General features: G+C 33.6%; 1 protein-coding gene across 1 annotated transcript in view; it reads right to left on the bottom strand.

The window, feature by feature from the left end:
• The window catches only part of LOC123563399 (COP9 signalosome complex subunit 4-like), a 30,487-nt gene that overhangs the window by 14,441 nt on the left and 1,174 nt on the right, over positions 1–14,872 (bottom strand). Inside the window, exon 2 of the mRNA XM_053531232.1 lies at positions 76–158. Coding sequence (XP_053387207.1) covers positions 76–158 — 83 coding nt within the window. The remainder of the gene's footprint in view (positions 1–75; positions 159–14,872) is intronic.

Below are 14,872 nucleotides of genomic sequence, written 5' to 3'. Positions count from 1 at the left end.
TCAATACATAAAAAAGTAATGTTCAATGGTAAAGGTTTAAGGTCATAAATACAAGAAATGAAAGAAAGTAATTACAAGCTTCCACAAATATCTGAAGCTGCTGTATGAAGTCTGCACTGCCTTTTGCTTTAAAGATTCCATCAAGTATTGCTTTGTATCTGAAAATATACAATTGACAATTTCATGAAAAATGGTTAAGTATGAACTGTATGAGAGTTGGGGGTCCTAATGATGTGGGATATCCTAATGATGTGCAGTACTGTGACATATTACACCAGAAAAAAAGAGAATCCGAGTCCTAGCATTTTTTGTTTGTTTGTTTTTGTATAAAAATCCCACAGATACAGTACTTTATATAAATATGAATATTTTAAATACATCTCCAGCTAAAAGTCATAATATATAATATATGTACATGTTCAGTTGTTTACATTTAAAAGACAAGGCCACATGCCTTTTGAACTATTTTCTTCTGTAATGTAACATTCTTTAATATAAAAAATAGAACTTGCTTATCAAATAATCCATTTTTCCTTTTTCTTCAAATGAGAGGAAATTCCCCTACCAATGGGATACGGCTGGAAATGAAAGAGGTGCAGTTCTTTGTCACAGTGGTTGCAATACTTTACTCTTTTATGAACATTTAGCATCACAACTGATAATCTGTGAAGTTCTACGCATAATGTATACCCTAAATTGTGACTGTCACACCTGGCACCCTCTTGTTTACTCTCCTGTTCCTCCTCAAACCACAACAACTTTGAAAATGCCTTTCAGCGTCAATTGATTTATGGCATGTTGGGGCAGGCTGTTCCTAAGGACAACAGTGGCAGGAAAGTAGCTTTGTTGATAAGCAGATTTGCTGCAGATTTGGTTGAGCTGCTAGTTGTGGATTCTGGCAGATTTAGATTGCTGCAGGGTCGGATCTGGAATAACATCATCAAGACTGAGCTTGATTTTGTACAGCATGATTATTCTGGACATGCTGCATCTGTGCTGAAGTATGTCCCACTAGAGTTCATGGTGCATATCTGACACCGAGTTTATTCCTTGGTAGTAAATTTTGACAAACGTTGCAACTCTTTGCTAAATCATCTTCAACTGGCTGATGTGACTGTCAGTATAGGGGGACATCACTGTGGAAGCATACTGCACAGTGGAAGGGCGTATATCTTGTAGGCTGTTTCTTTGGCACTGTGTGGCCTTGTGCAATTGTTCCTGCTGATGACTGCCATGGAGAGTTGGCTTTTTTGGTGGTTATTTATATAGGTTATCCTGGAGAGATTGGATGTTATTGTGGCTCCGAAATATTTAGCGTCATCTTAGATTCAGCAGGGAATTATGTACAGTGTATGTGAAGTAACGTGGATTTCGCTTGTTGGTTATAAAATGTAGATAACTTCAGGGCAGTGGCTTGGGGTACAGTGATTGGACCTCTAGACAATCAATATAAAATCTGTCTACAGGTCAGGTAATCAATATGAATACTGAGAACAGTATTTACAAACTGAGAGAGGAGACTATAATTCATCTTTCAAAACAGGACTGATTTCAAAAGTTTGCTCTCATTTTTTTCCCGTTGTTTTAAAAAATTGTAAGTGACAGGAAGCAGAAGTATAAATAATTCTTTAATCCAGGGATAAACACAGTCGCAAATTTGATAAATCATTTATAGTAATTTGTATGATGTAAATGAAGCTTTTATCAAATTCGTGTTCTTGTTTTTTCGGGACTGAAGAATAGGGCTGTCATTGATAGAAACGATATCGATGTATCAACGATATTTTTTCGTCGATCGATTATCGATTCCCATTTTCAGAAATCGATTTTTTACAGAGAGAAAAAACTATCCAGATAAACACTCAGACCCTCAAAGACAACTTAAGTTCACAAAGTTGAAAATTTGGCTAAATGCAAAAGAAGAGTGGAGGCAAAATAAAAATTAATGATGTTATTAATTTTTATTTCTTTCGTTTATTTCATAAATACAAATACAACACAATCAAACTGTAATATGAACAGTAGGCAATAAAACTAAATATAGCATTTACAGGAAGGTATATAGTATGCATATGAACAAATAGGCTGTTAATCTAACTAAATATTGATATATCGATGTATCGTCGATATTTGTCTTCTGATATATCGGTATCATCGATATGCTTAAGATCCAATCAATGACAGCCCTACTGAAGAATTAAAAAAATTACTTTGATCCATTCTTTAGTATTAAAAGACACAAATAGTTTTGGCTACCATAACTTAACTGACGCTGTTTTTATTTTCTGATGGTCGCGTCCATTAAATTATGGCGAAACCCCATTTGGTTAACTAACCAGTTTCAAACCGCAACATCTCGCACTGTCTCTCGCGAAACTGATGACGTCATGCATAAGTTCAGAGCATGTATGTGGTTATTTTTAAAAATCAAGATCAAAATTTTGCATATTTATGAATTTAATTTAATCACAAACATAACCATTTTCGATAAAGTTCATAAAAAACATACCTTAGAAGGTTTAAGTTCTAAGAAAAAGGTTAATAAAGAAAGATTTTATATCACCTATTGGTTTTCAAAATGAAGAGTGACAACTGCAATGGCAGACAAAATATTGCCGACAGGGGTACCCATTTGAAACTTGTGTGTATAACTTGTGTTCAAATTATGTTGCATGGATTATTTTATGTCAGATCAAAAGAAAATGGATTCGTTTCAGTTCAGAGATCCGTAACAGCTAGTCAAAATAATTTGACGTTCGGATTGTTTTATATCTGAGAAGGGGCAATCTAAATGTCAAAACTTTGAAGGACCAAAATAATGGAGAATAAATCACGGGACACGGTCGTGTAAAGTTATTGGTTTTATCGCTTGCGCATACTGGCGTACTGTACACGGTAAACGTTAATCGTGTAAAGGCATTCGTAAGCGGCCAGCTGATTACCGAGCACGTGAAACGTGCCCTAGATTTCTGTGTGCAAGTTTTAAATTAGACCGTTGTTTAGTATAATAACAAGTATATATCAATGCAATTTGATTCTACTGTAATTTCAACTAGAAAATTCACAAATTTTAATGAATATCGAAAGTAAAATTAAGTTTAGAATGTCCGTTCACGAGTCTTATTACTCCGATGTCGTAATCAATTTTTCCATATTTCCTTCAAAAAAGCTGACTGTCGGTGTATTTTTTATGATGAGAAACATCAAAATTTGAGGAACTATCTCTGCTTTACCCTAGTGGGTCATGTAAACTGAATAACAAGAGCTGTCGGATGACAGCGCGCTCGACTATTCGAAAAATTGATTGAAGAAAGGGGTCAAAATATTACCATAGATTGTCAGAAAAAAGAAATAATGGATTAAACACAAAATTGTTCCTGTACTTGTGAATTTTGATTAGTCTTGCACTAAATGGCAATGTGTGACCATGATGGCAAATTATATGTTAAGTTATATGTTAGGCAAAATAAGGACTTGTATGTCCAAAAAGGGCCATAATTCAGTCAAAAAAGTTGACAGAGTTATGTACTCTCGCCTACATATGGCAATCATGTTGATAAACAAGTGTTTAAAGTTTGAAAGCCATATGTCAAATAATTTTGACAAAACGTGGACATGTACGAAGACAGAACCAATTTCCAAATCCAAAACGGGCCATAATTCAGCCAAAATTGATGACAGAGTTATGTACTCTTGTCTACTGATAGAGACTATTATAATGAACAAGTTATAAAAGTTTCAAAGCCATATGTCAAACAGTTTACACAAAACATGAACTGGTACAAAAAATTTAACCAAGATTTCTAAGTCAAAAGGGGCCATAATTCAGCAAAAATCCTTGATGGAGTTATGTACTCCTGCCTGTAACTGAACATGGTAATGGTTAACAAGACTTAGTGTTGAAAGTTTCAAAGCTTTATTTCAAAAGACTTTGTCAAAATGAGGACTGGTACGAAAAACTTAACCAAGATTTCTAAGTCAAAAAGGGGCCATAATTCAGCCAAAAAGTTTCAAAGCTTTATCTCAAAGGACTTTGTCAAAATATGAACTGGTACGAAAAACTTAACCAAGATTTCTAAGTCAAAAGGGGCCATAATTCAGTCAAAATGCTTGACAGAGTTATGTACTCTTGCCTACAACTGGACATGGTGATGGTAAACAAGTGTTGAAAGTTTCAAAGCTTTATTTCAAAAGACTTTGTCAAAATGTGGACTGGTACGAAAAACTTAACCAAGATTTCTAAGTCAAAAAGGGGCCATAATTCAGCCAAAATCCTAGATGGAGTTACATACTCTTGCCTATAACTGGACATGGTGATGGTAAACAAGTGTTAAAAGTTTCAAAGTTTTATCTCAAAAGACTTTGTCAAAATATGAACTGGTACGAAAAACTTAACCAAGATTTCTAAGTCAAAAGGGGCCATAATTCAGTCAAAATGCTTGACAGAGTTATGTACTCTTGCCTACAACTGGACATGGTCATTGTAAACAAGCGTTGAAAGTTTCAAAGCTTTATCTCTAAAGACTTTGTCAAAATGTGGACTGGTACGAAAAACTTAACCAAGATTTGTGTCAAAAAGGGGCCATCATTCAGCCAAAATCCTTGATGGAGTTACGTACTCTTGCCTATAACTGGACATGGTGATGGTAAACAAGTGTTGAAGTTTCAAAGCTTTATCTCAAAAGACTTTGTCAAAATATGAACTGGTACGAAAAACTTAACCAAGATTTCTAAGTCAAAACGGGCCATAATTCTGTCAAAATGCTTGACAGAGTTATGTACTCTTGCCTACAACTGGACATGGTGATTGTAAACAAGTGTTGAAAGTTTCAAAGCTTTATCTCAAAAGACTTTGTCAAAATATGAACTGGTACGAAAAACTTAACCAAGATTTCTAAGTCAAAAGGGGCCATAATTCAGTCAAAATGCTTGACAGAGTTATGTACTCTTGCCTACAACTGGACATGGTGATGGCAAACAAGTGTTGAAAGTTTCAAAGCTTTACCTCAAAAGACTTTGTCAAAAAGTGGACTGGTACGAAAAACTCAACCAGGGTGTGACGCCGACGCCGTAGTGAGTAGGATAGCTCTATTTATTCTTTGAATAGTCAAGCTAAAAACTACTTTCAGACATCATTCCGAAAGTGTACCAGTATCCGGATAGTATATTTTGAATATGCGTTTTAGTAAACTTTAACCTGACTGTAATAGCACTTTTCTGTTAATGAAATATTGATGAAAGACCTGATCAATACAACATGACTTTTGATAATTATTAGTTTACAATGTGACCCGAAACAGGCCTGTTACTATGTTGTTTACAACATGATCTTGGTTTCAAGAGTAAGCTTATAATAAGGCCCTCCACTATTTCATATTCATACGAATAAGTTGACATTTTTTAAGAGAAAGGCTTGAATGGTTTAACCAAAACTATTAAGTTAAGTAAGTAAAAAGGCTTTGTAAACTACACTGGGACCCCGTTATAACGCTGTCGTCGGGGTCCAAGGTTCGAGACCCGCGGATCTAGTGGGATTAAATTTATAACGTGGGTTGATCGTATCAGCGGTATACGCAATACCCCACCCACCGGTAACGTATTTTGGACGCTGTTTTATGTTAATAAGAAATAAGAATCGTATAAAAGGGACATTTATTTACCTTAAATGCTACTGAAAAATACATTAAAAGAATTATAACGCTGTGTCATCTTCTCATTTTGTCGTGATTATTAAAGAAAATTGGATTTGTGTATCCCGGAAGTAAACATATATAACGCTGTGTGAGGAGTGCGCGGTCGTGAGAATTACATAAATTATGCACTGCCATTGCACTTGGGGTTTATGTAACTAAAAGAGAAAAAACGCGGACAGTCTTAAAAAAAATAATTTTGAATAGATCTACATGAAGGAAATCGATAAATAAGATAGAAAATTTTTAAATCACCGTCCTTGATATACGATATTAAAAAGGGAGCACGTTCTCAGTAAGGCTTTCAGTGCATCGAATCTTCATTATTTCCGATGAATTGAGTGTGATGATTACGAAAAACGGCTGCAGTTTATTACAAAATTCGATTTTTTATTCACTCAAGTGATCATGTCATCTGCTTAATTGGTGCAAACTGAAACGGTTTGATAGTTGACTGACCAATGTTACACGCTTGTTATGCAAACAATCTAATTTTGACACGGTACTGATTGCCTAACTGTCACATGTCTACATGTATTGAAACTTTAACAAAGGCAATACGCAAACAAGTAAGCTAGCAGACGATTATTGATTTTTGTGACAGTTGTCATGGAAAGGTGTTAAAGTACTTGTAGTTTTAACGCTGGTTATGATCAAATTAAGTAACATCCGCGGATTTTTTTTTTTTTTTTTTTTTTACCCTCTAAAATTTGGGCGCCAAGGCCATACAGCGTTATACCGAGGACCGCAGTATATCGAGTAGCGTTATAACGGGTTTCGAGTGTATGTTACTGATTTTGGGAAGATTTACCACTTTATTCTGTGACATTTCTTTTAAATGTGCAATAAAGATAAATGGAATACCTATTAACTATAGACATCTAGAAATGCAACACTACTGCTATGGTAACTTTCACGTCTAAAAGAGCACCCTGCCCCATTCGGACAGCACCCTGCCCTTTTTGAGCTCTAGAAATAACACTATGCATACTTCATAGACAATACATTAGTAACCTGCCGCATTTTTTTTCCCAAGCTGACCGTGAGACAATTTTTTGGTCTAAAATCATTTACAATAAAGAAGATTTCGCGGGCTTAGCGCAAAACGGTTGTAACTCCTTCTTTATTTCATATAAGTTACAACCGTTTTGCGCTAAGCCCGCGATTTGACAGTTTCGTGTTGTGTTGCGAAAGTGCATGGATGTAAATTTAACTTTGAGAGTGTGGACAGATCTTCAATATTTTCAGTAAGTCAGTATGTTCAATTGGTGTGTAAAATAGGTTTCTCTGTCCGTTTTTGGTATTTAGTTACCGCTTTTCAGTCACTTCCACCGTGAACTTGTAAAACCTTCCGAAAGATATTTTGCGGAATGCTCTATAGGGAAAGGCAGTGGCTACGATTACGGTACCGTAATCCTAGCCTCTGATTCTAGGATTACGGAAGTTCCATATTCCTAGACACACCTATGAGGATAGGCTAGGATTATGGAAGTATTTAAGAGGCATCAAATATTATGTTAAGACATGCATATGATGTTGTAAACTTACTTTTTTCACTTAAAATAGCAAAAACTAAATATATTCAAAAAGGTATACGGGTGTTGATTTCGCCCGATTCTGTATGGGCGGAAATATAAAAGTGACAGGCAAAATCAATTAAATCATAAAATTTAAAGTAATCAATAAATATTTTCAAATTATTAAGAATATACTGGTTGGGAACCATTTTACGGACACATTTTCATATTTCGGCTCCATTATTCCCTAAAAAAAATATTTGACATAAATAAAGCTTACACTGCACAAACTTCAGCTCCTTCCACATCCGATGTTGTAATCAGCATCGCGTTGTGACGTAAGATATGGGTTCCATGGGGCCTCAAATGGGGTCACTAAAATGAGTTATTTTTCCCGTCAGGTAAACCAGTTTCTGGACAAATATTTTGACAGTGTTTTGTTGTTAATTTGATACCAAAATAAGTAATTAAACTACTTCTACACATTTCTTTATCATTCATCTCTTCAAAATTGCGCACGAAACATAACTCGACTTTCAATAGCAGCTAAGAAAGCAAACCAAGGTTGACTATAAAAAACTCGATTTTCGTCTTATACGAATTCTTGATAATTCCAATAGATATCTATAGAATAAAATTAGTGCAAAAATCTACAGCCCTGCATTTTACGTAACTTTTAGCGTTAAATTAAAAGTAGAACATGTTATCAGCAGACAATCATTGATTGTCTGATTATTTCTTCCCCACTTGATACCTCGGCATGTGTGAACTACTGCGCATGCGCAATGTTATCTTCATGCCCCGTTAAGACAGAAAGTTGTTTTATAAACACAGGTGAGTTATCATCAAAAATCCAAACATTATACAGCCTTATAAAACAGTGGTTTGCTGTAGACATGAAGAACAAATATCTAAATGATCTAGATGAAACAATTACATGAATAACAACGAAATAAAGCGGATATTACATGTGTCCGGAAACTAGTCCTGTCCGGAAAAAGGTTCCCAACCATTACATACTTCTTCATTTGTCTGCCAATTTTTTAAAAATATATATATATTTATATATTTAGTGTGGTTTTGGAAAGAAAAACGTATGTATACGGGTGTTGATTTCGCCTGTTTCTTTAAGATTATACTAACCCGAAATGTCTGATCGATATAACACGAAATAATAGGGCAGGCATGAAAAACCCGCTATTTCAAGTGAAATAAGTAAGTTTACAATCACATTTATGCATGTCCTAACATATATATTTGATGCCTCTTAAGTACTTCCATAATCCTAGCCTATCCTCATAGGTGTGTCTAGGAATACGGAACTTCCATAATCCTAGAATCAGAGGCTAGGATTACAGTACCATAATGGTATCCACTGCCAAAGGGAAATTTATAATTTCGATAAAACGTCGGACTATATGAAATGTCAAAATCGTAAAATATTGAAGTCCGACGTTTATTTATACGGGAAAACCGAAGGTTTTTCCGTCTATAGATAATGTGTACGTGTATATATGTCAAAGTAAACCTATATACCGTCCAACTTGGGAATATGTTCTATACCTTCACCGGTTTTGTTGTTGTTGTTCTCCCATAATTCTACCGGACCTGCTGCCGTGCTTGCGCAATAAATAATTTTCAGGACGACATTTGATAAAATAAAAGTTCTTATGAACGATCGGGCGCCGCATTATTTAAACAAATTATTCTATCCAGTTGAAAATTCGCGGTATCAATAGAAATCGGTGTTATTCGGGTTTCTTCATGAAACGAGTTTATGGATGATTCAAGCGGCCCGCTTTTTGTTTCCAATAATGAATTATGATGTAAGCTACATTACTGCACTGTTTGAATAACAAAACCATTGTTTATTTATTTCTTTGAATGTAGAAAAGCCAATAATTTCAAAAATGTCAATGTAAAACGAATATAGACACGCTGTTCTAACAAAACTTATTTATATACATAATTTTATCACGCATTTACGTCACAAGTCACTGTGGTCCAGTGGTTAGCGCACTTATTTACCATGCGCGAGGTCCAAGTTCGAATCTCATAAGGTGCTTGAACTTTTTTTTTTTTTTAAGCTTAGGCCCAATTAAATTTTTTTTCTTTATATTAATCACACTTTTTTCAATTACTGGAACACAAATCAATAATAAGTATGGTTAACCAATGTTCTGTCCGTAAATTTTGAACAAAATATTCGAAGGCATGGAAAAGCATATATCGATATTGCTTATCTCCCCTCCCTTCCACAATCTTTCACATACACTGCAACTACTTTCTAAAAGTCAATTCATTGACTAGAGTTTTAGTAAAATTACACTTGGAAAAAAATGTTGGCTATAAACTTGAGAGGCTCACTACGATCACTATCAAGCTAAGAAATTAACCTTAATCATATTCAAAAAAAGGTCCCAGACTAGCTGTTAGCAGTTAGGTAAATTAAATTGAATTTCGACCAAGAGTGTATGTGTTATATATAAAATTCTGGTCAAGAACTTTTTACAATGAATTTGAAATAAGAATTTCACAAGTAAATGGTTGTTTGTCATTCTCACATACACGAGTTTTACCATAGCTGTATTAGTGGAACACAATTTGTCCTAAAAGAGTGTCATTTGACAATAATGGCATTTAAAAAAATTAAAATAGTCCGTGTTTAGGATAGCAGGATTATGTAAGTTCCGGTATCTATACTACAAAAGAATATCAGAACAAGATGATATTGAATGTGATGTTACGCAGGCATAATGTGTAAATTGTTGTCAGGGGTCCTGAAATATTTTCAGAGTCTGCTTGTCCACGGACAAGTTGGGCCCACAAATCCACTTGTCCGTACCAAAGAAGAACTTGTCCGTACTTTTTAGTTTAAAAAGGAAAGGATCAGCATTATCATTACTGAATAAACAAATAATACAAACATCCACTTCTGTTGACTTCTATTTTAACTTATATAAAGTTTTTATGTTATGACTAGAACCATCCTTTTGAAAATATGTTATAACTAGCAAGCTTAGTGACTAGAACATCCACTTGAAAATATGTTATGACTAGCAAGTTTAGTGAGTAGAGAATAATTAAGAACACTTGAACACATGCCATTGACAAAAATAATCTCAGTATGCCTAGAACTTCTACCCTCACTGAATACTGCACTGGTCTTTCAGGGGTCCTGAAATAAGCTGTCCGAGTTGTTAAATGTCAAAACAATCAACTCGAAAAATTAAGCCACAAATTTTGGCTACTAAACTTTTTTACATAGCGTAACCTAGCTAATGGATTTTCTGAAAATCAAAAATGAAAGTAGATAACGGGAATCCCCAGACTGGCACTCATTTTCAACTTCACGGTTTAATTTTCCAATAATGATCATTAAATGTAGTAAACCAGTCCACGTGTCTATAAATGGCTGCATACATTTTTGTTTTGATAATTTAAGGGTCATAAATGATCACAAACAGATTAGATATTGCCTTTAGGCATGCGGAAATCACAGATGACGCCGATTAGTTTCGTTTTTATAAAATGTATTCCACGGAAATTTTACTTGTCCCCGGACAAGCCAGCTTCTAAAAACTGCTTGTCCGGACCGAGGAATGCACGAATCGGACAACTCGGACAGCTTATTTCAGGACCCCTGGTTGTGTTTTATTTTTTGGATTGTTTTGTCGTTTTTAGAAACTATTTGTTTGTAACAAATGAACTGAAAAGAATATGTGCATTTCCGGATTCAGAAATTTTTATTAGAGAAACAAATTGAAAGCAAAGGCATGATCGTTGTAAACAGAAACAAAATTGGTAACATTATGTATAAATAAATGACTTGCATCTGTATATAATAAAATATTTATCCAAAACTACTGAGGAAGAGTGTGTTTTACGCATGCTCACTGACAACACATAAAGGCCTGATATTGGGTCACTTTTGAATGACTGTTGCACCATATATAATACTATGAGGAAAATTTTGTAAATGACAAAGTGTTCGAATTTATCAATGTTTGTACAGCCCCTATTCTACATACCCCTTTCCGGCGCTCACTTTGTGTGAGTTAAAATTTGCTTACTAGATATAAATTTGAATTATGTAAAGTTCTCAGCAAAAGCATTATTTTGATACCAATAAATGATAACAATTTGCAGAAATAAAAAAGTGACAGGTCAAAAATCCCCCGTTAGGCCTAAAAAAAAAAAATTCTTTGTTTCCGGTAACATGCTCAAAAAAATTAGGGTAGGTAGGTCGGAAATTTTTTTTTTTTGGGAAATTTTTTTTATTAAGGGAGACTTTTCGGAAATTATTTTTTTGTCAAAAAATGATTACAAATAAGGGGGTTATGCCTTTAGAGCATCAGTAAGTTGATTTCTAACATCACTGGCCATATTTAAAGCATAAAAAGTTGAAAAAAAATGTTCTCCAAGGCCATAAAAACATTTAGGGTCGGGCCAAAAATTTAGGGTAGGTCGGGATACCGGAAACAAACAATTTTTTTTTACGCCTTATCTGTCCGGGTTTATGCAACAGTTTCGTTTTTGTCGTGTTGAGCGACATGTGAAGTTTCCACTTTTCTCTTTTTTATCATCAGTACAACTAATAGTGCATTCTGGGACTAGATTCTGTGCACCCAAATACCACTATTATCTTTAACTCATGAACACTATTTTCCATATTTGTCTGTCTAGTCTTGATACATTTGAAGAAATGATTAGATCTATGTTCATTTAAACAAAACTTTTTAAAACATTTCCCCTTCTTATTTTTATAACAATAGCAAAACCATCAGGCTTACTGTCAAAACTGAAAGCCAAACAGAAAATATCAGAAAGAACAATTTAATGCAGAAAAAAAGAAAGAATCCGTATCACTATCACTAGGTTTTCCCGTCAGATAGGCAGCGCCTAATTTCATATTAGAACTAGGAATTTCCGTGCAGCTCGTCCTGCAGGAAACAAATTTTCAAGATTTTGCTTTTGCAGGCCTGAAACTGGCTGCTTTTTTTCCGGTATGACTGAATAGCGAAATCTAGTAGATTTCGCGAAATCTAATCAAATTAGCGAAATCTAGACATAAAATTCAAACTAATGAATATTTTTAAAAATCGTTTAAAGCTTTTATTAAAGATATAAATTTACGTGTGTATGCCAATTTTCAAGAAAATATATTTATATTTAAGGTGTTTTTAAGCGAAAAACGAATACGGGTCTAGATTTCGTCCGATTCTACATGCGCGGAAATCTCAAGTGTCAGGCAAAATCAAGATATAAAATTTAAAGTGATGAATTTTCTTTCTAAATCTTTTTAGGTTTTTATTAAGAATATATTTATAAGTTTGCATGTCAATTTTCAAGAAAAAATATTTATATATAAGGTGGTTTTGAAACGAAAAAAGTATACGGGTGATGATTTCGCCAGAGTTTATATGGGCAGAAATTTCAAGTGACAAGTAAAATCAAGACATAAAATTTAAAGTGATGATTTTTAAAAAAAAATCCTTTAAAGGTTTTATTCAGAATATATTTCTACGTGTGCATGTCAATTTTCAAGAAAAAATATTTATACAAAGTTTGGTTTTAAAACGAAAACGTATACGGATGTTGATTTCGCCAGATTTTATATGCGAAGAAATCTCAAGTGACAGGCAAAATCAAGACATAAAATCTAAAGTGATGAATACTTTTTAAAATCCTTTTAAGCTTTTATTAAGAATACATTTCTACGTGTGCATGTCAGTTTTCAAGAAAAAATATCTATATTTAGCAAGGTTCTGAAAAGAATATCCTATGCGAGTGTTTGATTTCGTCCTATTCTGCGCGAAAAAAACAATCAACTCGAAAAATTAAAAGTTTGTATTATTTATTAAAATCGTGTTGAGCCGTTATTGAGAATATAATTATGTTTGCACGTGTCATAGTTATCAATCATCATCTAAATTTTTTAATACCTGAAAGAGATTGTATTCAACAATGATTGGAGAAAGAATGCATATATGAATGACATTAAGAAAATGGGCCATATCCTAAACATTTAACTTCAATTTAATTCTTAGAAAGACGTTTTCATATGGAAAATGTGTTAATGAAAAATAAATTGCAAATCTAAATAATTACTGTTTGTCACATAATAAATTAATAATTGTCGGATGATATAAATCGGCTCAGTTTTGACCGAATGATTACCTGCTGCATTTCGCACCTCTTTAAAGGTGTGAGAAAACCACCTTTAATTAAATTATCGTTGGATTAAATTTAATTTGATTAACTAATCAACTGTATGTGCCGACCAGTGTGACGACCGTTGTATCTTCTGTGAGGTAAGATTAGAAATATTTAACTTACAGAAATCAAATTTTTGTAGAAAATTATAGTCTCTGTATATCAACGGATTGCAGTTCCGTGAAAATTGTTGGAACGAGCGTAAAACACAATCGCATTTTTTAGATACATCTGGGGTTATTTTCGTCATGTTGAAATCTTAATTTCAAATCCAAGTGATGTTTAAATATTAGTGTACTGATTATACATTCATAGACTTTTAAAATCGGTCACGACTATAACTGCGATATTTTTAATAATATTTAAATTACACGACTGAAATTTCATTCCTTAAAACTTAAAAGAGTTGATTTTGCCTCTCAGTTGAGATTTTAGCGCATATAAATTCTGGCGAAATCACATCCGTATAAGTTTTTCGTTTATTAATCATACTAAATATAAATACTTTTTCCTGAAAATTGACATGCGCACATAGAAATGTATTCTTGATAAAAACTTAGAAGGATTATCAAAAAATATCCATCACTTTAAATTTTATGACCTGTCACTTGAGATTTCCGCTCATATAGAATCGGGCGAAATCTAGGCCCGTATAATTGTGTTTTTCGCTTCAAAACCACCAGAAATATAAATATTTTTTCTTGAAAATTGACATGCTAACGTATATTTATATTCCTGATAAAAGCTTTGTGTATTGTGTTGTATATTGCCACCGCGTGCATTGCATGTAACACTGTCCCACTGCAACACGGTCCAGTTATTATCACACCTTCCTTATTTGATTAAATTACCAGATTATTATGAAAATAAGTAGCAACTTTAAAACCCAATTTAGATTTAATATTGGAATAATGCATCAAGATACACACGTATACTTAATACAAAACAATACTATTTTTCGACATATAAATGTGGAATTATATAATAAATAATACAAACTTATAATTAACGATTTGATTTTGCTTCCGCGCAGAATAGGATGAAAGGAACACTCTTATAGGATTTTCTTTTCAAAACCATGCTAAATATTAGTATTTTTTCTTTAAATTTGACTTGGACAGGTAGAAATACATTCCGAATAAAAGCTCAAAATGAGGTTTAAAATATTCATTACCTAAGAATACAAGTCTCGATTCTGTCTGACAAAATGAGAGTTTTGCGCATATAGAATCAGGCAAATTCATAGGCTTTCTTTTCAAAGCCACACTAATTATTATTATTTCTTGAAACTTAAAATGGATACGTAGAAATATATTCCTAATTAAAGCTCACAAGGATTTTTTTTTTAAAAATCTCATTCCTTAAAATTTTAAGATTTGATTTTGCCTCACAGTTGAGATTTCAGGGCATATAAAATCGGGCGAAATCAACATCATTATATGTTATTAA

The sequence above is a fragment of the Mercenaria mercenaria genome, chromosome 2 (assembly GCF_021730395.1).
Source record: "Mercenaria mercenaria strain notata chromosome 2, MADL_Memer_1, whole genome shotgun sequence".
Classification (NCBI taxonomy): domain Eukaryota; kingdom Metazoa; phylum Mollusca; class Bivalvia; order Venerida; family Veneridae; genus Mercenaria; species Mercenaria mercenaria.
Note: the sequence above shows the minus strand (reverse complement) of the source record. Positions and strands in the feature narration are given on the sequence as shown.